The sequence below is a fragment of the Xenia sp. Carnegie-2017 genome, unplaced genomic scaffold (genome assembly GCF_021976095.1).
Source record: "Xenia sp. Carnegie-2017 unplaced genomic scaffold, XeniaSp_v1 HiC_scaffold_24, whole genome shotgun sequence".
Lineage (NCBI taxonomy): Eukaryota > Metazoa > Cnidaria > Anthozoa > Malacalcyonacea > Xeniidae > Xenia > Xenia sp. Carnegie-2017.
Genome location: NW_025813487.1, coordinates 12,299,973 through 12,327,824, shown reverse-complemented (window position 1 = coordinate 12,327,824; position 27,852 = coordinate 12,299,973). Strand labels below are relative to the sequence as shown.

The 27,852-nt window shown below is 33.2% G+C and overlaps 2 protein-coding genes across 3 annotated transcripts in view; both read right to left on the bottom strand.

Annotated features, from left to right (window-relative positions):
* Positions 1-27,852, bottom strand: part of LOC124452160 (receptor-type tyrosine-protein phosphatase F-like) — a 52,504-nt gene that overhangs the window by 1,950 nt on the left and 22,702 nt on the right. The window contains exon 8 of the mRNA XM_047002745.1: positions 503-617. Coding sequence (XP_046858701.1) covers positions 503-617 — 115 coding nt within the window. The remainder of the gene's footprint in view (positions 1-502; positions 618-27,852) is intronic.
* Positions 11,805-20,683, bottom strand: LOC124450447 (Down syndrome cell adhesion molecule-like protein 1 homolog). Of its 2 annotated transcripts, none has more exons than XM_047001137.1 (7): positions 20,415-20,683; positions 19,415-19,704; positions 18,977-19,115; positions 18,440-18,754; positions 17,923-18,213; positions 12,559-12,841; positions 11,805-12,019 (listed from the first exon to the last, which is right to left on the bottom strand). In XM_047001137.1, exons 1-6 carry the CDS (start codon positions 20,542-20,544, stop codon positions 12,735-12,737), a joined length of 1,272 nt encoding a protein of 423 aa, XP_046857093.1. In that variant the 5' UTR covers positions 20,545-20,683; the 3' UTR covers positions 11,805-12,019; positions 12,559-12,734. The 2 variants fall into 2 exon arrangements, with proteins under 2 accessions (XP_046857093.1, XP_046857094.1); XM_047001138.1 differs by having other exon boundaries at positions 11,805-11,949; positions 12,603-12,841.

Here is a 27,852-nt window from a genome sequence, read left to right as displayed (position 1 = left end):
AGTTTGGCCTGCTTGTACTTCTTAGTACAAAATCTTCTTAAGCGTATCATGCTCCTTTTTATCTTACAAAACAGTGCTTGCCATTTTTTAAAACAGAAAATGCTTCATACGTTCTCTTTAATTACAACCAAAACAATATCCTCAGACATTGTCAAATAGTGTAAAAAACTAAGAGTTGTCATTTGTTTGTGCATATATTCAGCATGTTTCTAAATTCCTTATAACGAAGTTTGGTAAAATCTTGCAAACATATTTAATGTTCAATTGTATTTGATAATTTCTCTTGTTAACTCTGAGAAAGATGGGACAATACATGATGCGCAATTGTGAAGAAGAGTCTGATATTTAAGATAAAAAAGCATTTGCAGTGTTTCTAAGCTAGTTATATAAACACGTAAGATTAATTGCAAGAAGTGAAAAGTTGCATGTGAAAATGTCAAACATTCACCTCTCACACTAATGCTGTCGGTCGACTTTACTGTTCATTTTAAACTCCTCCTACCTTCTCCAAAGAATTATTAGGACCACAAAGACGATAGCGAAAACAACAGCAGCTGCAGAAGCTGCAGCAATTGCAGTTACGTTGTTATCATTGTTATCATCATCTTTACTATCGCCTAAGAGAGAAAAAACAGAGAGAAAGACACATGCCCTTCAATATTGCATGCAATATCACCACACGATTGAAAAGAAGCAGTGTTCAGATTTTTCCTTATCGAACTTCAAATTTGCACATCGTAGAAAGAATGCTTCTGAATCCATCAAATTCATTTATATAAAAACAGTTATTTTATTGGAAAAAAAAGAAAAAAAATTTCCACTGTCCATTTGGCAATCTTTCTCCGCGATTTCGTTAAGTTATGCTTCGACTGTTAATAAAGCCGTACTCTTAAACTCACCTGGAAGCGGAAGTAGCTCTGAAGCAGTTCTTGCTGAAGGACTCCATTCAGTAGAATAATAATCTCCCTGATAAGAAGTGCATTAAATTTTGATAAAAAAAAACCCAAAAAGAAGTCATTAAAAAAAATTTAAGCAATTACATGATCATTTATCACCACACGCTGAAAAATTCGATAAGTAGTATTGGGTTTTAGAGGAGCGTTATAATAAACTCTTTCGGGAGAACGACGACCTCGTGTTCCCGAAATACTTGAATATGAGCCATCACCAAGTATAAACACGAAAATACCATCACCACTTGGCTTAAGTACCGCAGCAACGTAAAGGTTTGGTGGTGAAGGAGTCGAATATGTTTCTAAGTCTTCAACATTTAATGTAAAAGGCGATGGAAGATTCTGTCTGTCACCTTGCATGGCAATTACGAATAAGTACCTGTAATAAAAAAATAAACATATTTTCCATGGGAAGCGTATTGCAAAAAGACACCAAAAAGATCAATGGTTCAAAACAACGATAGCATTTGAGTTTAAAATTTATTTTTTAAATTTAAAAAAAGATCATGAACAAAGTTGACTGACTATCCTAATAGCCAAGATTAATATGGCTAAGTAGTGAGGCCAACCAGGAATTGCTATATATTGCACCCTCGATCCAGATTGCAGAATAAGAAAAAATAAAATATCCCTAGCAGCAGGTATTTTCGTTATTCGTCTTTTCTAAGAGTCATGATTAACCATGCACAATTATAAGCCTTTAAGTTTAAATATTTATGAATCAAAGAGTTATAAAATCTGACTGCTTTTTGTGTTATTTCCATCAAGTAAGCAAATGTGCTGAACCTAGTGTTTATAGGCTCAAAATAAATGATCTAAGAACTTACGTACTATAACTTACTCATATTTAACCGTAGGAATTTCTAAAGAAATTGTCAAAGTTTTTTCTGACGAGTTGAACGTTGCTTTCGGAGGCACAAAAATACAAAACCTATTTTAAAGTGCACAACCTCCCTACATTAATTAGTAACAGTTAAACAAAGCATGAGAAGATTTCTAAATGAAAACGTACGTCCGTTTGTTATGGCCATTTGCTTTTCACTGTAATTTCCAAAACCAATTTTTGTACTTGCCAAAACCCACACATAGTACGTCGTCGCTGGTTTCAACTCATTTATCAAAAAGCTTTGGTATTTGGTAGTGAAGGTTTCTGAACATTTAAAGCTCTCACTAGGTGTTATACAAACAGTGTAATTGACAATTCTCCCGTTTCTCTTGCTTTTATCAGGTGGCTCCCACGTGACTGATAAAAGAGATGATGACAGAGATTGTTATATTTAGAGGAGGCCCTTCAGGAACTAAATAAAAAGACAGTCAAAGTGTCGCATCATGCTGTATAGTTGTATTCAAGAAAAAACATTTAATCAAACGTACAAAAATATACAAGGGAACAAAGCAGTTGTTGGCCAAGGGTGGATTCAACTTGCAAAAATGGAACTCGAATTCCAGTAACAAAGTGAAGTCTGTCGAAGTGTTAGAAGGTAACAAGAATTTGAGCTTGATTAGTGACAAGTCAAGCGTTACACAAGATGATCAGTCCTTTACAAAGTCGACAATTGCAAAAGAGTAACTGCTCACGGAACCCACTCAAGTCAAAGTACTAGAAATGGTGTGGGATACGATGGAAGACACTCTATTCAAATTGACTGAAATAATCGAGTACGCCAATTCGTTACCTGTCACAAAGCGATCGTTGTTGAAATGGTCATCTAATATCTTCGATCCCTTTGATTCTTGTCTCCTTTACGATAAGGCTGAAGATTCTGTTTCAAATCATGTGCTTGGATATACTGGGTAGGACTGTGAACTGCATGGCAATCTACGTGAACAGTGAAACGTTTTATTGTCAGAGTAAAGGTTTCTAAATGATGTTCGTGTACCGAGGTGCTATTATCCACCCCAACCGAAATACTTTACTACACAAGTTCATGGATTCAGTGATGCATCTGAAAGTGCAATTGGTGCTGTTGTCATGTAGGAACAGTCTATGAGAATGGTACCATCGACGGAAATTAATCGCTTCAAAGACAAAGGTCGCACCAGTGAAAAGCAAACGATTCCCCGATTAGAGCTGGTGGCAGCGACTGTACTAGCGAAGTTAGTAGATTCTTTGTTAAAGGCACTCAAGTGGAGTCTGGAAGTTTTTTATTGGGTTCACTCGATGACAGCACTTCACTAGATACGAAACGATCGAGCATGGAAACCATTCAGCATCGAGTGAACAAGACTCGAAGTATTTCATTGACGGAATCTTGGAACTTTTATCCTGGATCACTTAATCCTGCAGATTTACCCTCACGAGGTATTTCTGGGCAACTACTTTCGAATTCTTCCTTATGGTTCAATGGACCCAAATTCTTGGCAAGGGCGAAGAAGAGTGGCCAAACGTCCAGTTGGCGACCCTCACAAAGTGACGAAGTTCTGAGGGAAATTGTGGAAGAGAATCCGAATGTCGTGAGATCACTAGTTTCGAATGAAATCGAACAACGAGCCATGCCAGATCTTAACAAAGCATTCTACATTACTCGTTATAGCTCTATGAAGAAACTTCTTCGAATAACTGCTTATGTAATGAGATTCATCAACATGTTAAAGATGATGCCACGGTGCGAGCAAACAACAAACTCACAACCTCGGAAGAATTAAGCTCAGACGAAATAAGGAAGGCGCAGCTGCTATGGATAAGGTCTATTCAACAACTATCCTTTGAAAAACAAATATTATTCCTTCTGTCAAAGAATGCGAATTCTTCAATACCTATTTACGTTAAGCAATTTGGGCAATTTCTCGACGGTGATCACGTGATGCGGTGCCATGGGAGACTGAAGAATTCATCGCTGAATCTGGAGAGCAAAAATCCAGCATTTCTTCCAAAGGAATCAAGATTTGTGGAGTTATTAATTTGCGATGCTCACCACAATGTGAAGCACAGCGGGATTCGTGATACACTAACAACCATTAGAGAGCATTTTTGGATAATCCGTGGTCGAGAAGCAGTAAAGAAAATCGTCAGGATATGTGTCGTTTGTCGTAAAGCCGAAGATCTTCCTTATAGGGGAACGCTTCCTCCAGATCTTCCTGTTAGCAGAGTGTCGGATGATCCCCCTTTCACAAACGTAAGTTTGGACTTTGCAGGACCGTTGTTCGTACGAGAGAGTTGCGAAAGGAATAATTTGTCGGATAATCCAACAAAGGTGTATATTGTATTGTGTGCCTCTACTAGAGCCATTCATCTGGAGCTCACTACTTCCTTAATCGTTCCAGCCTTTCTCCGCGCGTTCCGCAGATACACTAGTCGACGAGCACTGCCAGCTGTTCTTATATCCGATAATGCTAAGACTTTTCGAGCTGCATGCTTAGAAATTCGCAAGTTATGTCGTTCTGAGGAAGTGTTATGCTATCTTGCAAACCATCAGATTACATGGCAATTTATCGTCGAAAAGGTCCCTTGGTGGGGAGGCTTCTGGGAACGTTTGATTCGAAGCGAGAAACGTACGTTGCGAAAGGTAGTTGGTAGAACCAATCTAACCTACGACGAGTTCCATACTATTGTGGTTGAAATCGAGGGCGTAATAAATGCACGACCCCTAACCTACGTGTACGACGATGAAGAAGCTGTATCTCTTCCGCTAAGCCCGTCGCACTTGTGTATGGAAGACGAATAACGACCATGCCAAACAGTGAGCACTTTGAAATTCAGAGCATCTATCAATCTTTGACGAGAAAGGCGAAACATCACAAAAATTTGCTGCAACGTTTTACTCTTCAATGGAGAAACGAGTGTCTTTTAGCCTTACGAGAGCAATACACTTCAAAATCAAGAGGTAATCAAAATCCCGAAATAGCAGTTGCAGATATCGTCATTATTCGCAACGATCAAACAAAACGTATCTTTTGAAGGTGGCGAAAGTTGAACAACTGTTACAAGGTGACGATGGAATTACACGAGCTGCACAAGTCAGAGTCCTTCGTGGAGATTCTAGTCATTCACACTTGTTGCGACGTTCTATCAGGCAACTTATTCCAATGGAGGTTCATCAGGAAGAAGACAGTAACGAAAGAGTAGAGAGCGATAAGTACGGCGAAGAAGAACAAGTGCTTCGTCCAACTGATCGACTACAACGCAGCGCGGGAATAACAGGACAGTTGCGAAGATTGCAGAATACAAACAAGTTCTAAATAACTGTACATTCTTAGCTAAACATAGTTTTGTTTTTTTGTTTTGTTTTTGACCGCATTTTATTATGTTAACCCTGGGAGTGAAAGAAAGATTACAGTAATAGTTATAAATGCACAATAGAAAAAAAACATGTCAATCATACTTCAGTAAAATATACATATCGAAGGCGAAGACATCTTGTTTATTCCGTAGAAAAATTTGTGAGTATATATTTCAACGATCATTGAAGGTAGCGACTGTAGCTGTTATATATATGCGTGATTTTAGTTTTTTTAAAATAATGAAACTTGGTTTTCTTTCAATTTATGCTCTATTCTTCTTACTCGGTTCACTCTAAATTTCAACTTGTGTTTTAAGAGATTTATTGAAAGATGAAAAAAATGCTTTTTGTGGATAGCGCTAAGGAAGCGAAGAAAGCGAGATCAAATTAAAGTCAAAGCAAATCATTTATTTTAGATAAATAGATTAAAAACCCAGGACGATGTTAAAATTCTTTAACTGAATATAAAAATAACATTTGTGCACGCAGAACTTCCCATTAGCTATTTCATTTCAATTTCCGTTGTGTCATGATACATGTAAAAACCTATGAAATAATAAAGTACTTTACAATTTCTTGTAACGCAGCCTCTATAGCTGTATAGCTATACTCATGTTGTCTCTATAGCTATACCCGTATTGGATTTTCATTCGAATTTTTAATTCATCGAATTAAACACATTAGCAGCTATAAAACAGTTAAATTGCGCAGGTTACAAATTAAAAATTAACAGTTGAAAAATTAACTCAATAAATTAAAAATTTTAAAAGATAATGACCAAAAAAATAATGTTGAAAAGGGTGTTAGATGAGGAAGAGCTCATGAAATAAATGAACATCGATATTAAGAGCATTTAAGTAGTTTTGGGTTTCAACGTTATCTTCAGATTGCTTAAATTCTTTTATAAAATATACAGGTATATTACAGAAAATCGTGGAAATACTTTGCAAATTTTACATTTTAAAGCTTGGCGTTACTCCTTTGTTTGCAGTTAATGGTAGAGTACTTGATGACAATGAATACTCCATAAGAATTGAAAATCTCAAACGGATTTATTTTTAATGTTTCGCAGGTGCTACTGAAGGACAAAATTATTTACAGAACACTGGAATAGGATTTGTTTTTGATCTAGTTGAGAGATTTGAGCGAAAAATATGATAATATATGAATCATAATATGAATGTAATAACCTGTCCCAAATCCTACATCAAGCATGGAGGTATTGTAGTAAATGAAAAAATCTCTCCATTTACTATAAGAATCAAATCGTTGTTGGCGGAAGTTGTGCGGTGTTTGTATTAACACTTATCTGCCAAACTCAGTCGAAGAAATAATATGCAGTATTAAATATTAACATAGCATCGACGACAAAGAAACCTTTCGTTTTACTATGAACTACATCACATCTTACTTTTGTTCTTTTATTAATTGAAAAACTGACACAATAAGGCGGCTGCAGAAATACACCTTAAACAAACAGAGAAAAATTAAGATACATACAAGTCAGACGAACAAAAGAGTTGTGGCTTTCGCAAGGTTTTACTTCAACTGCTGGCCAAGGCTGTCGGCTTCCTCAAATGTGCAGTGCCATATTGAGTATATACAAACACTCAACCATCTTCCCAGTTATTCAACATTTTATAGAATTTGTTTTGCGTCAATTCCTATCCTTTAGGAATCAACAATAATAATTTAAATGTGTTAGGAAATTTGGATGCCGTGGATTGGTTGACGAAGCAATGTTATAGAAGATAAAGTTTTTGATATTTTAAAGAAATTCCTTTGTTTATACGAAGCAACGAAGCACAAATAACGCATCTAAAGTGGGCAAACACGGCAAAACAGGTTAATGACTTTAATTGCTCAATGACGAAAAATTATATTGTTCCCATATAAAGCGTATTTTAAGTTTTTGACTATCAAATTTACCACCTAAGTTTGATTTACGCTGCAGCACGACTCTCTCTACCATCATAAAAAATAAATCGTTTGAAATTGTGTCGTCCAGATAATAAAACTCACTTTACAAGTGTTCTTTCTTCGACTAACATTCGTACATGGTTTTTGTTTTGTTTTTTTTTTGAGTTTTGCTGTTTGCTTCATGAAGTTTGTTTACGTTTATTTGAAAATATACATACTACTATTCAAATTATGAAAAAGTTAAGAACAGGGTAAAATGTTTCTGAACCAATCAAAGTGCGCTGTTTTACCGGAAGTTAAGCTTGCGATATTTCAATGTATTTTGTTGCATCTGAACGAATTGACAAAGTTTGAAAAACGGGTTGCTGAATTGAGATCTCATTGATGAAAGATTGTATGTAGTTCACATACGTAGACTAACAATTTCAATCTTTATGTACAACATTTTGGAAAATCGTGTGATTGAAAAGAGTCATATTCTTGCTAACATGCAGAAAAATTGTTGCTTATACTTTTGCTATAAACGAGATTACTTACCTCTGATCCAGAGACGCAAATATGCACAGAAACACACACAGAAATATGCACAGAAATACATAAACCATTTGGACAGATTGACGTGATCAGCAAGATTAGAGATATCAAATATAAACACCACTGAAATAAAAAATAAATTCCATCATAATAACATAGATCGAATTAAGAATACGTCAGTTTCAATTAAAATTGACTATCAAAGTATAAGGATTAAAGTTTGTTGCACAGTTCCCACCCTCCCCTCCTACGTACATGAAGAAAGGAGAGCTCCAATATCCGTGCGATTATGTGAGACGTTAAATGAACGCGCACTCCATATACATGACCTGCACACAACAATGACAGCTCATATGACTTCAGCAGTTCTTTTTAAACCTTCCACTTCAGTTAAAATTTCTGCCAAACCGTGATTATTTTTCGGGTGGGCGCCATAATTTTATGTGACGCGTAGTTGATTACGCGTATCATCCAACTTTAATTGATGTCCCTAAAAAGTTATAAGCATATATGTATTATTAATTATTAACATTTATTACTATTTCACTCGTTGTACATTTTATTATCAGGTTTTAATAATCTGTCATGATATAGATTCTTGAGTCCTAAAATAATCCATATAGAGTGATATCACTCGATAGAATGCAAACAAAATACGAATACGAACAAAAATCTACTATTTATGTCAGCCCGTCCACTTCATGCTTTCTACATCAACATTTTTACTCTGCATAAACTAGACAGCAAAAAAATGAATTTTATGATAACGATGTCATTTTGTCACGACTGAATCCAATAGACCTGTTTAACAAACCTGTTGCATTCAGTTGTTTACATTGGTCAAATATTTGATATTTTCTAAAGATAAACAGGAAACTTATTACAGCAAGTATTTCTCGAAAATTCAAAGTGTCTTTATCTAGAGCAATGCGAACCCAATAAATAAAATCTAAAAACTAACCATTACGGGAGAAACGAAATAACGTTTTTTAAAGAAATTTGTGTTTTCTTTACGACTTCCAAAAATAAATGGTTAACTATAAAACAGAGCAACGGGTAGACAAATAAAGTCAGCGTGAATGGATTGGTTTTTGACGGGTAATTTGGTAGTCGAACATTTCATACGACACTTTAGAACGAATATTCAAATCATGAAAAAGAAGCAAAGCTTGAGTAATGCTCGTTTACATCTTCGAGTGTTTGAAGGTCCGTTTTATCCAACTATGATTCGCTTAATTGTGGTTGCCATAATCCTGGATTTCCCAAACTGTGATGTAAACTGGAATACTTGTATATTGAAGTGTTGGTAAAGACAAAAGTTCCTTGTGAGGTAAAAAGAAATCTGTGTGAATATGTTACAGCATGTATTTCCCCCTTAAGTCATCAAATATCATCTTTAGACGGAAAATACTGACATGTAGTTATCAAATCTCCCTTTTATTTAAAAATTTGGATTTTTGTTGTGAAATGTCCTTTGAAGTGTTTTATTTTTTACACTATCGTTCAGAGGCGGGAAATTTGAAGCAACGGCCGCCATGGATTGTTTGTTTCGAACTCGGGTTTAATTTTGATTTGCTTTTTGTTTATTACTTTTGTTCTTAGTACTCAATTTAATATATTCAAATATAAAATATTACTGATGTTGTACTATTTAAAATATTGACAAAATTCGTAGTCAGCCCTCAAATTTGGTCGTCCTATGTAAATTCTTCATCATTAACATTATTCCTTTCTTTAGAAATCTGTTGTTTTACAGTAAGTGAACACAAAAATTTACATAGAACGACCAAACTTGGTGGCTCGCTACGTCACTGCTAAACCTAAGAATTTTATGTTATGTTAAAAATTGTTTTTAAATCCTAACCAGAATTTTTTACTCTCATCAGGTTTCCTAACAACCTGGACAGTCTACATGTTTGCACATGTAAATTGTCTACGTTAGTAGAGTCCTGAGAAGGACTGTTGGTGTTGAATTTAACTTACGTTTCGACAACCTTAGCGGTAGTCATCTTTACAGTCAACGTTGTCAAAACGTAAGTCAACATCAACACCAACAGGATTTTACTGGTGATGGGCGATACCTCTATTATCGATTTGATACGATACCGATTACTTTTTCTTAAAAGTATCGAGGTATCGATTACTAAAGCGATTACTTTCTCCAATTTCAAAAATAAACAACTGAGTGGCTTGATAAAAATCTTATAATAGAATTGCTAAAGTGCGGCCTTATATACTTTAACAATACGACGAAATGGTTACATGTTATTATTCTGAAGGCGAGATCTCGAAGTGTATTAATAAGTAAAAGTGAATAAAATATTAAAATAATAAAACAGAAAAAAAACAAAATGTTTGTGAAAATTAATAATGAAAAGGAAGACAAACTTACATAATAATGAAATTTTAAAAGTAATCGAAGTCCTTTTTCGATACCACGCAGTATCGACTACTTCCGGATTAGGCTCGGTATCGGAGTTATGATCATAGAAGTAATTCATGATGATAAAGATAAGTCATGATGATAGATATAAGTCGTTTTTAAAGATAAAGGTAATATGTTGTTGTTTAAAATCATTTAGTTCTACTGTTTTTTCATCATTATATTTATGTGTCCTAAAATGTCTTAAAATGTTTAAAAGAATGAATAAGATTGCTTACATGTTATGTACGAGTATTAAGAACAACCATTATTTTGAGTGATGGTGCATTGAGATAAATCATTCACTTGAACTTTGCAATTTATATTTCCAGGTTTAAATGATGGATACATCAAAGATGATAGTGGCATCGAGCCTTCCACAGATGTTGCGGTAGTATAACCAAAGTGCTTACAGACAATTGTCTTTTCTTTATGCAAAATTCCATTTTTGCAGATCGTTAAGTTTCTAAACTTGGTAATAACATCTACGATACCTTTGTTCGGAGACAGGCGTACATCATGAACTACACAAATAGAAATTAATTATTTTTAAATAAAATGAAAATTAGTGTATTTCTCAATATGAACACAGTATTCTTAGTCCCTGTTTTTTAATGCAAATTATATAAATTTAATATAATGTACTACAAAACACTAAATCAGAAATGTTTTACAATTTCCTGTCAACTATATTTTAGAGAAATATATTTAATTTGATAAGCATTATTTTGATTTCAATTTCTATATCAATAATGGACACATTACATTGAGTACATGCAGATAAGTTCAACTCTACCTTTGGGTTGTAAACACGAATCATAAAAAATTGTGTCCAAGTGATTATGTGAATCATTAATGAAAGCAAAACAAATACAATTTATTACAGGTGAGTTCTGCGTTTGGCTTTTTATGTTAAAAATTATATCTTTGTATGTGCATGCTGTATTTATGAAAAATTCTGTAGTAAGAATTAATGAATATAAAAATATAAATCCAATTTTAAATGCCATTTTGGCTTACTTAAGATGATACTAATATTTTTAAAATGAAATAGATTAAATAAATCAAAAAGAGTGCAATAAGAGATGTATGTCTATGAACAAAATTTGTATTAACAAACTAACAACGCAAAATTGAGCAGACATTTAAATTTAATTGAAATATTAAGAACATAAGTTTAAATGTCACATGAGCCGAGGCACGTGAATCATAAGCAAAAAAATCTGCCTATATAACACTTACGATTGCAAATTTCTCTGTGTGGCATACTTGTGTCGTTACATTGATATTCAAAGTAAAGATATTTATCCAAACCAGGACAAATATTTGAAGGGAAATGATTATCATCAACAGTTATATTACAATTTCTTTCACCATCACGGTAATTTTTAAGGTCACATGTTACATCGACACTGCAATTGTAATCAAAACTTGAACCACAAATGCTTCCTTTTCTTAATCCACAATATTCCGCAACTTTTATCACCATATATTGATTATAAGAACAACTAACGTCCGATATATTTTTTCCAGCACATGTTACCGAGCCTATTAAAGACACACAAATATACGTAAATTCAAGTCTATACAAGCTTATCTTTTAATTGCTGTTAAATAAAAGTTGAATTTTATAAAATGAAGTTTCTGGTAGCACTGACCTCACTGGCGCCATATCTATAGCTAAAGCCTTGCAGTGGCTTTGATCATAGTTTAATTATGTACATGCTAACTAGATAAAAATTCTAACTTGCCTAAATTAAATCGTTCATCTTCTTCGTCATTACAATTGGCCAGTTCCACGTAGTATCGATCTCCTGAAGCTGCTATACATTTATTATAGCGTGAATAGAGTAGACCACCCCAAAATGTTTGGGTTATGGCATTGATGGCTCTGCATGGTCTAACAAAGGTTGGATAAATCCGCAATAATTTATGCTTGTCTTCGTCTTTTTCAAGACAGCCAAAAAAGTCTAGATTCAAGATTGAACCAGATTATAGAAATTTAAATCGAGCTCCCGAGTGAAAAAAATTCTCTGTAAACCTCAGAATAGAAGTACGATATAAACCTCTGTCATAAACACATTTCCCTGACTGAATATGTTTGATGAAAAATCCATTCGTATCCAAACAAAGGACATCGATATAAATTAAAAAAATAGGACTTCATTCAAAATAATTCAGCATACTGAATTCTATCAATATACAAAAAAAATTCCATAAAAAAAGTCATCTTGAAATTCAATATTTGAATTACAACAACAGACAAAAAAACGAGTGTTTATTGCTGTCTTTATTTGAAAGACTTCATTGGCCTTATTTTATATCTTACGTTTCATGTTTAAATTCAAATATAGTATTTCAAGATGGCTATTTTGTTCGGAATCTATTTATTTTTATATTTTTCAACATTGGGGGCTAAGCCTGCTTTTTCAACACTCCCAACTCATTCTTTGAAGCTTAAACTGTATAAATTCCCATGTCTTTCGTTTTTGATGAAAAGGAAGTTTACCTGAAATAAGTTTTATGAACAAACCAAACGGTCATTTCACCAACCTATTGAAAGCGAGCAACCGCCGTAGAATTTTTGCTTTGAGCTTATGATTAAACTAAATTCAAATTTGAATTCAGAACTATTCACTCTCGTCAAATGTTGTCAGTAGTCGACGTATAAGTCCAATACGCATTTCACTGCACGCTCGTGTGGCAGTTTGAATTGATCCTAACAAAAAGAATAATAACCAAAAAAACACCATCCAACATTGCACCAATAGTAGCTCCAGCATTTTCACCGTCTATAAGATAAAATGAATGACGAAGAAGAACATAAAACATTAAGTATACAAGTGGTGAACAAAAAAAGTAACCCAACTATAAACAATACATGGTTACCTAAAGATATCAATAGATTACTTAATAATACATTACGCATAATACATTACGAATAAATGTAACAAATCATTTCATCATAAAGACATTCTTTAGAAATCCATTGTTCTTACGGTCAGTAAACACAAAATATTTGCCGCAACTGCGTAAAAACACTTTTTATATTGCCCATTTAATAAATACGACGAGTTTTTTTAAAAGAAGCATTTCACATTAAAAAAACTAATCCTAATCTCAACGTTCACGTTTTTCGTTTTAACACTATATTCAGCCTGTAAATACACTCATAAATTAGTTCCAACCAGTATTTCATTGTAATATTTACAATCTAATGATAATTGTATAACTGCATTACATTACTCTTATATAAAATTATCATGCATATACATAATATTCTTATTATACTGAGGATGCCATCATGAGATGTTGAAACACATTTATTGTAAAAAAACTCGTCGTATTTATTAAATGCGAAAAATATTTGCATAGCGAGAGTAAATTCGACCTAGCTACGCTACTGAATAAACATATACATATGAGCTTTGTATGAAAGGGAAATGTCGTGGTTTATTTGCAACAAATTAGCAAAAGCAGAGATTTACATATGTTTATACAAATTTCTTTTTATCCGAATGATTCTGACTTTTCTCTTATAGATACCTATTGATTGTAGACATGTGTTTCTGATTTTTCTATAAAGATAATGAATATTTTATTGTTTTATTGCAGGTATGTCGAAGCCTGTAATTAAAAGTTCAATCTTCTTTAATGATGAGCAAATGGTGTAAAAGCATAACAAAGAAGTATTAAAAGACCAGTTGCTAAAAATACTATCCTAACACATTTATAAAAGTAAATAGTATGGAATGAAGACACTGAACTGGATTACTTGTGACTTTAATTTTTATATACAGCTATACAACCATTGTAACTATTCAAAAAATCACTCTACACAAAAACTTGAACACATAATGACTTAAGTTTCAACATCAGATCACTTTTTTAAAGGACACTAATTACCAGACAAAAATATATTAAAACTTTTTACATTGATTATATCAGATAAAGTTGACTCATAATTTTGATATCTGAAATTCAATTCTAAGATTCACTTCTTAAAGACATCAAATATAAAACCACAGATCATACGAAAAACTCTTTGATCTACATATCAAATTGCCTGTGATTCTTGGTTTTTGAATTTATTCATATAATTGTAATTTGGAGAAAGTACAACGTATAATTCCAATTTAATTTGATTCCGCAAAAGCAAAAAAACAAAAGGAAGAATACGAATAGCACACAAATACAGGCAAGGAGAATATTTTGCCGTCTGCTGAGTCTTTGTTATTCGGCTTCGTCTCAAAACATGGTGACTAATTATTGTCGATTTCAAAAGGTCAACTTAACGCAAACAGAGTACAAAGTGAAAAAAAATGTAATGAAATATTTAAGAACTGACAATTAATATTGAAAAGGAATTCAATACCTTTTTGATGACAAAATTTCGTCCGTAACCACAAGACAACCAAATTATTACGATCCGCCATATTGCATGACATCATTTAACCAGTGAACTCAATATTTAAATAACTGGAATGAAAGCATAAGCCAAAAATTGAAACCAGTTTGGCAATTGCGCTTTATGATTTGTACATCTTGCACGATATGGTACGATACATATGAAACGATTTGATAGGTAGAAAATTTGAGTTATTATATCAGCTACTTTAGCTAACTAAACAGACACTTAGTAAGAGCTACCGTGTACTTGAGTTTTCTCATAGTAGATTAGAATATTCTGATGATTCCAAAATACAAACCTCTTTCCCAATGCCAAATCTTACATCCAGTGCCTACACAGGAGTCTAATATTGTGATACCCATTGGTAATAACCAATGGGACTGATTGAGTAAACATATTGTAGCAAGAGGTTGAGTTGTGATTTTCCTTTCTAAAAGCTAAGCTCATTATAACATCTATACAAATTACAATCATTCTTAAATAATTTTGATGAACAAAGCAAACGGTGGTTAAACTAACCTATAGATTGAGACATAAAAGTGAGCAGTCGCGACATTGTGTTTACTTTGATGAAGTAATTAATTCAATATTAATTTTAAACTCAGAACTATTCCTGACTTGCAACCATTCTCTTGAGATTTACCAAACAATGCTGCTCGTCCACGTCGGCTGGTGCCAACAATAACACTGATAAAATATTCTTTTCTATCATACTACCAACATGGCTGAATTGCAAGTCAAGAATTCACTCTCATTAAATGTTGTCAGTAGTTGTCGAATAACATCAATACGCATTTTACTGCACGTTCGAGTACAAGAGTTTAGATTGATTCAAACGAAAAGCCAATACGACAAAATTGAAACCAACCAGGAGCTACAACTTCACCAGTAAAAGCTCCATTATTTCCACCGCCTATAGTATAAAAATGAATGATAAAACAAACGTAATAAACATGAAGTAAACAGGAGGTGGACAAAAAAAGCAGCCCAACTATAAATAACACGTGATTATTTGAAGGTATCAATAGACTACTTGATATTACATGGCGAAAAGAAACTGTTTCAATTGATGGTCGTCTGCTCATATTCTTAGGAAGTGAAAGCTCATACATCATAATCGTTGGTGTGTGTTCCAACTAATGAAAACTAATGAATCGGAGACACTCGTGATAGGATTGGCTATGTTTTTCATATGTAGAGTCTAGAGTCTCTGAATGATATTCTGTATTTCTGTATTTGTAACAAATTGATATTTTCCGTAATACAAGCATATATTTAAACGCAAATGTAAATTTTAAACGCATTTAATGTTACGGAAGTTTGGTGCCGACTACCGAGATCAGTTTTTCGGTGGAAGTTCCGGCAAGTGTTCAAAACAAAGAGAGGGGTTAACGACAAACTATACGAGAGAAGGATGTGTTTGGCGATCATATGCATTTTTCTTGTTTTGTAAAGTCTTGTGTCGTTGCTTCAAACCCATTTGTTCTTTTTCGTTGATCTCTAGTCTACAGACAAACACAATGCTCCTAGCACTCTTGCAATCAAATCATCAGAAAATTCAATTAATTCGATAATTTTGGATGATTTTATAATGAATATTATAATGGGGATAATAAGCGAAAACAGGAAAAGACAATAACAGCAACATTTTACTAAGACTAATATAGTTGATAACAGAGTAAACTCCATCCACTAAAACTCCCTGTTTTCTATGTCGGGCAAATTAAAGAGATGACAGTGCGCACATAATCATACATACCTCACTGATTCCAAAATATTTGAATGTTTGAAAAGTCTCTTCCCCAAGAAAAAAATTACTGAGCTTGCTTCGCCACAGTTTATTTGTAATTTTAATTTATTTCTTATTTAATGTGTTTAGATGAAATGTATTACAGCTATTATCCTATATCAAATATTGACTACATCCTTAGTCTAAAAAGTTGATGTTATGTTCTAAATTGCTTTCAAATACTGTTCAGAAACATTCACTCTCGTTCACTATTATAGTTAAAAAGGAAATAAAATCTTATGTTTAATTATATTTTTTTATAGTACGCTAAATTTCAGAAAACGTCTAATAATTTCGAGAAAAAATTGAACTTCCCCAATTTTTGAGAAATTTTAGTAGCAGTCGAATGACTTCAATACGAAGTTTACTGCACGGTAGCAGAGTTTGAATTGATCCTAACAAAAAGAATGACCAATATGACAAGAATAATGAGCAAAACAGCAGCTACAACTGTACCAGCAATAGCTCCAATGTTTCCACCGTCTACAAGATAAAACGAATGACAAATCATAACATTACCAACAAATTTTGTCTTTCAGCGATCATTTTTCGAAAGCTGAGAGTGTAACCGCTCTCACGCCCCATGTATTCATACCTGTTAACCATTCATGATATATTTATGGTATAAATTAGGTTTGGAACGCAAACCTAATTTACACAAAATCACTAAGGCAGTTATTTGTTGGAATTAAATCGGTTGTATCATCAAACAAAATCTGTATTAATCGTTTAAAATTTTCAGGCATTTCACTATACTGAAATTTGCAAAGATCTTGAATCATTACACTTTAGACATCGATACACTTCCCTTAAGCTATTGAAAGCAAACACAAACCTGAAGACTCCTGCTTTTGGACAATTGCTGCCACTGGACTCCAGTCAGTAGAATAATAATCACCCTGAAACGAAGTGAACATTTATATTTGAATAAAATTGCATCATGCAATGCTGATGAAAACGTATAAAAAATATCGCACCTGATCATTAATGAAAATGCGCTGAAATATTTTGTAGTTAGTGCCAAGCTTCAGCGGGCCATTATAATAATTTTCACCAATGGAACGCCGTGTTGTGTTTTCACCATCACCAAGTGTAAAATCAGGCTTAAAGTCTCTGCGAGAAACTACAGCAGCAATATACGGCATTGGTTGTGCGGAAGATATGGCCTTAAAATAAGTCACCAAGTCTGTGTTTTTAAAGTTAGAAGGCAATCGACTATCTTCTGTATCATTTTTCATCGCGACTACATAGAAATATCTGCAAATTGAAGGCAAAAATATTTTTTTGAAAGTACATATATAACCTCTGCTTTTGTTAATCGTTAAAATATATGTTATGCATGTGTCCGCACTGCCAGAGAAAAGCGACGAGTCATCAAACCTTTTCCCAGAGAGATATTTAGACTACCTTGGATGTCACATGAAACCAACTGTCTCATACTTAGCCATGAGTCCGAAAAACTCAAAAAATACTTTTAAGTTCCTATAAGTTTTTTTACAATAATTTGCTCTAGTAAAATACATAGTTACCGGTATTCCAAATTTGGATTTTGCAACAAATAAGTCAACGTATTTCCAATCTGCTTGGTGGACAGTTGAGGTGCCACTAAATAAATAAACTTGAATAAATTTATCATCTTAATGAAACGTGTACATAAACTATAGACAACTTACATCCATTTGTAAATACCCATGTACCATTGCTGTAAATTCCAGATCCCACTGTTGTAGAAGCTAAAACACGAACATAATATTTTGTCTCTTGTTTAACATTATTTATGTCCAAACGCTGTTCCTTGGTGGTATAGTTCATTGAACACGTTTCATTTTCCAATTGTGTCATAGAAACAGTGTAACTGACTATCTTTCCGTTTCTTTTGTCTACATCTGGTGGCTCCCACGTGACTGATAACGATGTGCTGCTGATGGCAACAAATTTAATATTTAAAGGTGGACCTTCGGGAACTAAAAAAAATAGAAAAAAAAAACTTTTAAAAATTTTATGTAAAACTGTAATTATAAAAACACTTAAAAAGAAGTCATAACCACTGTACACCATCATTGCTAACTTAATTAAAACACAGTATATCCAAGATTTCAAGATTCGTCCACGATAAAGGTCGCTTCTTTCGTATTTATCTTTGATGTAATCACAGCTGTAATGAATGCACTAAAAATAACATTAACTCACCATCCTCAACAGTTCTAAAACTAGCTGTAGTTGATCTACCAAAGCCTTCAGAGTTGCCAACGGTTACATTTACTACATACGTTGTATAAGGGACAAGATTCTCCACTTTGTAAGGTTTGAGTAGAGTCGCCTTCCAAGTTTTCTCAAATATTACAACAGTATCCTTCAGCACTATTAATCGCACTTTAGTTAGAAAGTTCGGGAGATTTGTGCCAAGTTTCACACCAGTGTTTCTGGGATCTTTCCATGATATCTTGAAGTATCTTGATGAGATTTTGGCTGCAGTAAGATGTGTTGGTTTGTCTGGGAGCAAGTCTGTATGATAAAAGAAATGTGTTTAAATAACTGTTGAAATTGTCTTTTAAATAAAGCTATTTTAACAGAGAAAGTTAGTAACACTACAGCATTAATGCAAATTATTTGTTCAGATTTGTCGATTGAGACGCATATAATTATTTCTCAGAGGAAACAAGTTTATATATTGAGTAATTAAGTCTTTAGAGAGAAAACTAAACCTTGCATTTTTTCACTTCTTACCTCCACCACAAACTTCAATTCGTAAACACGGTTTACCAACGAACTTCACTGGAATGATTCGTAAACCCTTGGATTTAATGCCACCAGAGAACTTTTTCATAGCGACATCATTGTAACCATTTTTGTTTCCTTGATAAATCTTGAATAAAACAAAAAGATTTGCTTTTTAAAAGAACAACCTATAAGAAAAGCTGGCTTAGTTAGCGCAGTCCAGAGGATAGTAGTTTATCCATCATATGAACATCTCTTCATATCCACATAGCTGAAATTTAAGCTAGACAATGAATTTCAAGAGTCCTTTGCAGGAATGCTATAACCAAGAGAAACAACTTCTATACAAAGATCGATACAAACAGCAAATTTAAAATTTAATTGATTTATGAGTTCATTCCTTATTAAATTTACAATATGAAAATTTGAGTGAAATTCTACCGCTACCTCCTGGGATTTTTTAGACTTCCAGTTGACACTATCCATGGTTGTTAGCAAGTGATATTCAGTTATAAAGCTTGAACTTGAACTGTCTCCAAAGGTTGCAATAACGTTAACTGTATATAGACTCGGGAAATTCAGTTGAAGATAATGATTGCCATCTGCATCAGGAGAACACCATGAACTGCCACTGGATATTCTTGCTTTAGAAGCACTACGACTCTTTGGGAAGGCAGTAAACCAAGAATCTGGGAATTTTTCTCCGTTTTTTAATAGAGGATTATCACAAACGTGACCTTAAATAGAAAAGGATTTTGTTTAAATGCACTACAATATTCAAATTGGTTTGATTTGATAGAGAGCAATAATGCAATCCCATATTGTTCTCCATTCACCAAATATAGAAAAATTAAAAATTGTTTTCTGAAGAAAGGGAGAAAGAGCACAAGAAGTTTTGGAGGAATACGACTGATTTTTTATGCTTTTATTAAATAAGGTTTAATTCCAGCTGGAATCAAGCAGCTATGACAAGAAACCGTACTTATCTTGTCAAATAACAACAATACCGTAGCGATTTAAATCCATTAAGGAGTAAACGTCAATCATTGTGCAGAGCATTGACAATAGACATTTAAAGCACGAAATGAACTAGCAAGAGTAAAAATAATTTAATCCTCAGTATTCACAGCAATCCTGTTTGAATTATTCATTATTTAAGAGTAGCAATGGTTTATATTTTGTGATTCTATAGTTTGTTTGATACTTTTGTAAAAGAAGAATTGTGAAATTCTCCAAGTTAGCATAAAATACAGTGACACCACGATGGCAGACGTAAGTCTTGATGATAGAGGTAAGTCATGATGCTTAACAAAAGACAGATATAAGTTGAGAACACAAAAGTAACACATTCATTCCTTACATTCTTCGCTCAAAACTTTTTCTAACGTCATACAAATGTGTCCTGCAAGGCTTTAATACATTCAAAAAATTGAATGAGAATGCTTACATGTAACGTACGAGTATTGAGAGCAATCATTATTTTGAGTGATAGCACATTGGGATAAATCATTCACTCGAGCATCACATTTGACATTTCCAGGTATAAACGATTGATGCATCAAAGATGATAGTGACATTGAGCCTTCCACAGATGCTGCGATAGGATAACCAAGTTGTTTACAGATAATCGTCTTTATTTTGTGCAAAAGACCTTTGTTGCAAATGGTGAAGTTTCTAAGCTTGGTAATAACATTCACGACACCTTCGTTTGGAAGATTCGACTTAGACAGGAGTACATCCATAACTACACAAATGAAAATTAGTTTTTCGTTTAATTATGATCTTAACGCATATCTTAAAGTAAAATCTGTGTTTTCAGAAATGGTTTTATTAACATAAATATGACAAATCCCGTTCGGGAATAAAATATATACACGGAGTTTGAATATCAGAAGAACACAGAAGTTGACAATAATTTAAAAAAAATTATAGTTTGAAAGCACTTAACCAGAAATATTTTCCACATTCTGATGGACACAGTATCTTATAGATTTACACTTAAAGTTGGAAAGCACTGTTTTGATTTTAATTTTTAAGTTGACAATGAACTACAGGCAAATAAGTTGAACTGAGAACTTTACTTTTGTGTTGTAAACACGAATCACAACAAAATGTGTCTAAGTGACTATGTGAATCATTAATGAAACCAGAACAAATACCGTTTTTTTAACGGTGAGCACTGCGTTTAGCTTCCCAATTCATATGAATTGCATATGTATGCAGTATATATGAAAATTCTGTAGTGTGAATTCATGAAAGTATGAATACAAATGCAATTGTAAATGTCACATTTGGCTTACATAGAATCGCCAAAAGATTTAAAAAAAAAAAAAAATAGATTTGATAAATCAAATTGACTGCAATAAATGATGTTTCTATGAACAATATTTGCTTTAACAAACTAAAAAGACAAACTTGCTCAAACCTTTAAACTTAACAAATATTTGGGAACACAAATTTAAATGTCACAATATATAAAGACACTAGCGTACATTGATAGCGTACATAGTATAAAAATAAACACCGTAACATTGTGCATTAAGGTCAAAACTTGTCCCAAAGCACTTATATCATAAGCAAAATATAATGTGCCTATATTATACTTACGATTGCAAATTTTTCTGTATGGCATACTTGTGTAGTTACATTGATATTCAAAGTAAAGATATTTCTCCAAACCAGGACAAATTTTGAAGGAAAGTGATTGTCATCAACAGTTATACTACATTTTCTTTCACCATCACAGTAAGTTTTAAGGTCACATGTCACATCGACACTACAATTGTGGTCATAACTGGAGCCACAAATGCTTCCTTTTCGCAATCCACGATATTCTGCAAATTTTATCCCATATATTGATCATTAGGACATCTGACGTTTGTTATATTTTGTCCAGCACATGTCACTGATCCTATAGAAGACACACAAAAAATAAGTAAATTCCAATCTATACAAGCTTATTTGTTAATTCCTGTAAAGTAAAAGTTGATTTTATAAAAATGAAGTTTGTGATAGCAGTGACTTAACTGGCGCCATTCCTATATCTGCTGCGTTGCAGTGGCTTTTAATTAGAGTTTAATTATATATACGCTAACTGGATGAATATTCTCACTTGCCGAAATTGAATCGCTGATTTTCTTCATTTTTACAATTGGCCAGTCTCACGTCGGAATGAACTTCTCGAACTACTATACATTTATTATAGCGTGAAAAGAATAGACCACCCCAAAAAGTTTGGGTTATGGCATTGATGGCTCCGCATCCTCCATTAAAATTTCCATTAGGTAACATCAAACGAATTCCGTTGCCTCGTCTCCCAGGACATTTTTTTGTATTCAGGTTCATGATTGAGCCAGATTGTAAAAATTTAAAATTAGACCCCGTGTCCAAACAATTCCATGAAAGCTCAAATGAACGTCCTAAGTATTCATTAACACACTTTCCTGACTGAGCATGTTTGATGAAAAATCCATTTATATCTGAAAAAGGACAATCATACATGATAAAAATGATTGAAAATACCACACTCTACAAAATATTCAAATAAAAATAATAGGAATTTATCAAAAATAATGAATAATTTAGTATACTGAATTCTATCAATATAGGAAACAACACTCCAAAAAAAAGCCATCTTGAAACTCAACTTTCCTAAAGAATTAAATAAGCCAATTGCTGTTTAGGGTCATTTTAAGAATAATGGCGTATGAAACAATTTAAGGCATTAAGCATGCAGCATTGTACTAAAATACATGGAACGCTACCTGTAATACAAAACCCTAATAAATTTTAAGCCTTGATTTTACCCCAGACACGAGTGTGTAGTCAATCAATCATTACTCCGCGAGAGAATCTCGAAACACTAAACACGGGTGTCGGGGTAAAATCTCGCGTGTGTAGCGTAAGATATGGCTTCAATTATTTGCTTGATGTAGCGTTCCATATATTTTAGTTCAACGGCATGGAGACTGAAAAATTTACAAACAAGTTAAAAAATGTAAAAAATCAATTAACAAAAATTTCACGGCGCATGGTCTGTTACGATGGAAAAGGGAGAGTTATGGTTTGTTTACGCAATTTTAGTGATTTATCGGGCCAACTATGGAATCTGTTTCTTTTGAAATATTTTAAGATTGTTGGCTGAACCTGATTTTTCAACTGTATAAACTCCCATGACTTTCGTTTTTGATGAAAAGGAAGTTTATCTAAACACTTATACAAATTTGTGCCCAGAAAAAGTTGATGACTGAGATTAGTATTATACAAACTTGAAGACAAAGATTATATAATTCAATGTAAAACTGAATTGTGAACTCTGTAAGTTGTACACTCTTTTCTGGTGGAGTTCATTTAAGTTGTGCTGTGAATTAGTGCTCTTGATAATAAGAATACCAGAACTGCACAATTTAAAATTCCAAACACTTTAAATAAATATCATGCCCAGGGCTTACACAAAATCGTGAGGCTTTTTTACGGGTTTGTACAGGTTTATACATGCAGAGGAGAGATGCATACAAATATGTACAGGGATATTATACAGAGGGTTAATGTAAAAGGAAGTTTATTTCAATTGAAGTGATATGTAAACATTCTCCCGTGAAAAATATTTAACAAATTTTGGATTAAGTTGAGCATGATATTAAACAATATTCAGACCAAGGACAATTGGATATCTACCAAACCAAAGCTGAGTGGGATAGCGCTGACTGCAGTCTGATTAAAAAATTTTTGCGGTTCGCTTTCGTCTATTTCCTGTAAATACGCGATGAAAAATCTCTGGACAGACAGTTTAACATTTCGGGTTTTTTTTTGTCTTTATTCTCGACAATTTGAGCAGAGTAAAACACTTGAAAGTCTTGATGAAGATTTAACCAAAATATTTCATGTATATACAGTTGTCTCATAAAGAAAATTCGTCACCTACAGGTAATTTTCAATGTTTTTCAAGGTGATAGTGTATTGACAATTATTTGAAGGCTTTTAGACAATCACAATAGAGATTGTATCACCGTTGTATTATAATAATAAAGCTCAACTAGCACAGATCAATATATGAATATCTTAACCCTAATCCTCACACCCCTTATCAAACAATCAAAATCTTCCAACGTAATCGTTACTGAATAAAATCAATAAACGCAAAAATAACCAAGACACGCTCTTGAATTGAGCTTTTACTCTTTTACAGGTTTACATTATAATAAATGCATTACGAATTAAACATGTTCGGCTGTTCCGGGAGTGTATTCTAATACTTTTGCAATTGCAAAGAAATTTCACATAAGAGTTTATGTATATGATGAATTAAATATAGGTCAAAGTGTCGTATGGATTTGACCAAAGTTGAATATGAAGCACTATAATCCCAATAATGCACAATAAATCAAACTGACAAGGGAGAAACTAAAATCAACTGGCCTTGTATGTACCTTGTCTTTTTTCGTTCACGTTGATGACAACATAACAGGTGTGATTTTTTCCACCGTATAGAATATACTTATAAGGGACTTTGATTTGTCCGATATGAAGGTAACTAGGTTCACCAGTCTCTTTTTTTATTATTTCATTTATGTACTTATGTGAACATGTGAAGTTTTCTGGTTCTTTCAATTTTTCGAATGGAAAATTACGATAAAAACGATAATCGACGTATGTATAGTTCAAAATAACCGGGCTGCATCTACATGTCCCTAAAAAAAATTAAGTTATCTTTAACTGGTTCTCCAGACAAAAAGAACAAGTAGAAAGTGACACTGATTTGGCCACAAAATGTTACAAACTATTCACATTGAATCGAAAGTCTTCCTTAAACCCAAATAGACAATAACTATACAGACTTTATCATATAACTGCATATATTACTATTTTTGACTCTACTGTCATATTACTTGGCTTTTGTAACTAGACAGAGGAATAATGAACGAGAGATTATGCTGCGTCTATGCTGTGAAGCTAGTGTATCCAAATCAGTTGAGTACTTTAGCAGGTACCTTACGGGTTCAAACTGTTTCTTTAGGTACCCTACTTTAATGCCATTTCTAAGAATACGGTTTTAAATTACCGTTATTTAAATTAAACAGTACCTCAGTAATATAAGTGTTGTGATTGTTTGCCAAGTACATGGCCAGTTGATGTTCTGTACTTACTCTAAACTAAACTGTTGTTTACTTTACCTTCTAGTGGACATATTTCACTAAACATTTTAAATCGCTCCAGAAGATATTTCTTCTCCTCAACACAGCAACGTGTACGAGCATTGTCGCATTTCGAATCGATTTCAATTTTGTCCGCCACAAATTTCTTCCATTCTTGTTCACAAAACTCAAGCTCTTCATTCCAACCCATTTTCATTGTGAATCTTTGACCAAATAACAGCCACAATAACCACCATATCATCAAACTCATCATTGAATAGATCCAAGGATATACAGTAAAGCTCTAAATTATAATTGATTGTTGGATGTATGTACGTTATCACAGAAGACTTTAAATATATATTTAGATTGACAATGACTACGTCACAATTACATCTGTGATGCAAGCAGATCACGATCAAAACGTATTTTGAGCAATATATGAGCATTAACTAAAAATTCATTCCAGCAACATTGTGTAGCGAGAAAAACTGTTCAGATATAGATCGAGTTAGTCTCATATGGCCGCATGATGGCTCTCAATGGTAGCCACTGTAGCTATTATATATGTACGTGGTTATAATTTTTTTAAAACAACGAAAATTGGTTATCTTTTAATTTATGCTTTATTCTTCTTACTCGGTTCAATATAAATTTCAACTTTTTGTGTTTCAAGAGATTTATTGAACGATGAAAAAATGCATTTTAGTGGATAGCGCTAAGGAAGCGAAGAAAGCGAGATCAAATTAAAATCAAAGCAAATCATTTATTTTAAATACAATGGATTAAAAACCCAAGACGATGTTAAAATTCTTTATCTGAATATGAAAATAACAATTGTGCATGCTGAGCTTCCCATTAGCTATTTCATTGCAATTTCCTGTTATGTCATGATACATGCAAAAAACCTATGAAATCATAAAGTACTTTACAATTTCTTGTAACCTAGCCTCTATAGCTGTATAGCTATACCTGTATTGTCTCTATAGATATATCCGTATTGAATTTTCATTCTAATTTTTAATTCATCGAATTCAACACATTAGCAGGTATAAAACAGCTAAATTGCTCAGTTGACAAATTCAAAAAGTTGCAGTTGAAAAATTAACTAAATAAATTAAAAATTTCAAAAGATAATGACCAAAAAATAATGTTGAAAGGGTGTTAGATATTTACATTGCATGCACCGCGTAGCTTTTTTTCTATTGGGGAGGAAGAGCTTGCAAAATAAACCAACGTCGATATTAAGGGCAGCTAAGTAGTTTTGGGTTTCAGCGTTATCTTGAGATTACTCAAATTCTTTTATAAAAACTTAAAGAAATATCACAGAAAATCTTGGAAATATTTTGCAACTTTTTACATTTTTCCAAGCTTGTCGTTACTTCTTTGTTTGCAGTTATTCGTGAAGTACTAACTGACAATGAATACTCCATAAGAATTGAAAATCTCAAGCGGATTTCTTTTTAATTTTTCGCAGGTTACGCTGAAGAACGAAGACATTTACAGAACAGTGGAATAGGGTTTGTTTTTGATATAGTTGAGAGATTTGAGCGAATAATGCGATATTATATAAAAATACGAATCAAGATATTAATGTGAAACCTGTCCCCAATCCTACGTCAAGCATGGAGGTGTTGTGGTAAATGAAAAAATCTCTCCATTTACTATAAGAATCTAAACATTAAGGGGCGGAAGTTGTGCGGTGTTTGTACTAACACTTATTTGCCAAACTAAGTCAAAGAAAAAATTTGCAGTAATAAATGTTAACAGAACATCGAAGATAAAGAAACTTCCATTTTACTATGAACTACATGACATCTTACCTTTGTTCTTTTACTAATTGAAAAACGGACACAATAAATCGACTGAAGAAATACACCTTAAACAAACAAAGGTGTATTATACAGATTATTTAAACTGAAACGAAGTTTTCTTTACTTTTTTGTCCTCGCTGTTTTGTAAAAGTTGGCATTAACTCCTGTTTTCCTTTTGTTTTCAAAACTTTTGCTGTTTGCTTTTCGAAATTTTTTTACGTTTATTTGTAAAATTACATGTAATCGACCGCCGATATGAATTGTTATTAATCAGAGACTGTATATGGTCATTGCCCACATTATGTCATTAACAGCATATGTAATAACATGGTTGCCTCGTGATCTTTTGTTATCACATAGACGTTTGCTGAAGTTTTCCCTAATGCTCTTGAATTCATAATGCTCTTGACCTCAAGACAGCCACTTTGTGGGATATTATCAAAATATAATACAACGAGCAAGAATCATTGTATTTAAATTGTTATAGATCTGAGAGACTATTTATGGTTATTGTCAACATTAAGTCATTAACAGCATTTAACTATGTAATAACATGATGGCCTCTTGCTATCACAGGGACGTTTACTGACGTATTTCCTCATCATAATATTCATTAGGGACGTTTAGACTAAATATTCCTCAGCAACAATAAAACAATACGCCTATTCCTGGATTGCAAACAATTTCCACGGAATTATAAAAAAAATTGACCCGCCCTTATCGGCCTGTGCAAACAATGGCTTTGATAAAACAATTTTTTGTATTCGACTACCAACATGGCGGCCGTGATGTAAACATGCAGCCCATGCACCTTTTATTGTTTTCAAATTTTGATTTCGTAATGTAAAATTTGCTTAAGCTTTGTCTTCATTTTATCCACGGCTTAATCATTGTCAGTTTTGTTCTATGAAAACGTTTAATAGTTGATGTCTTCAGC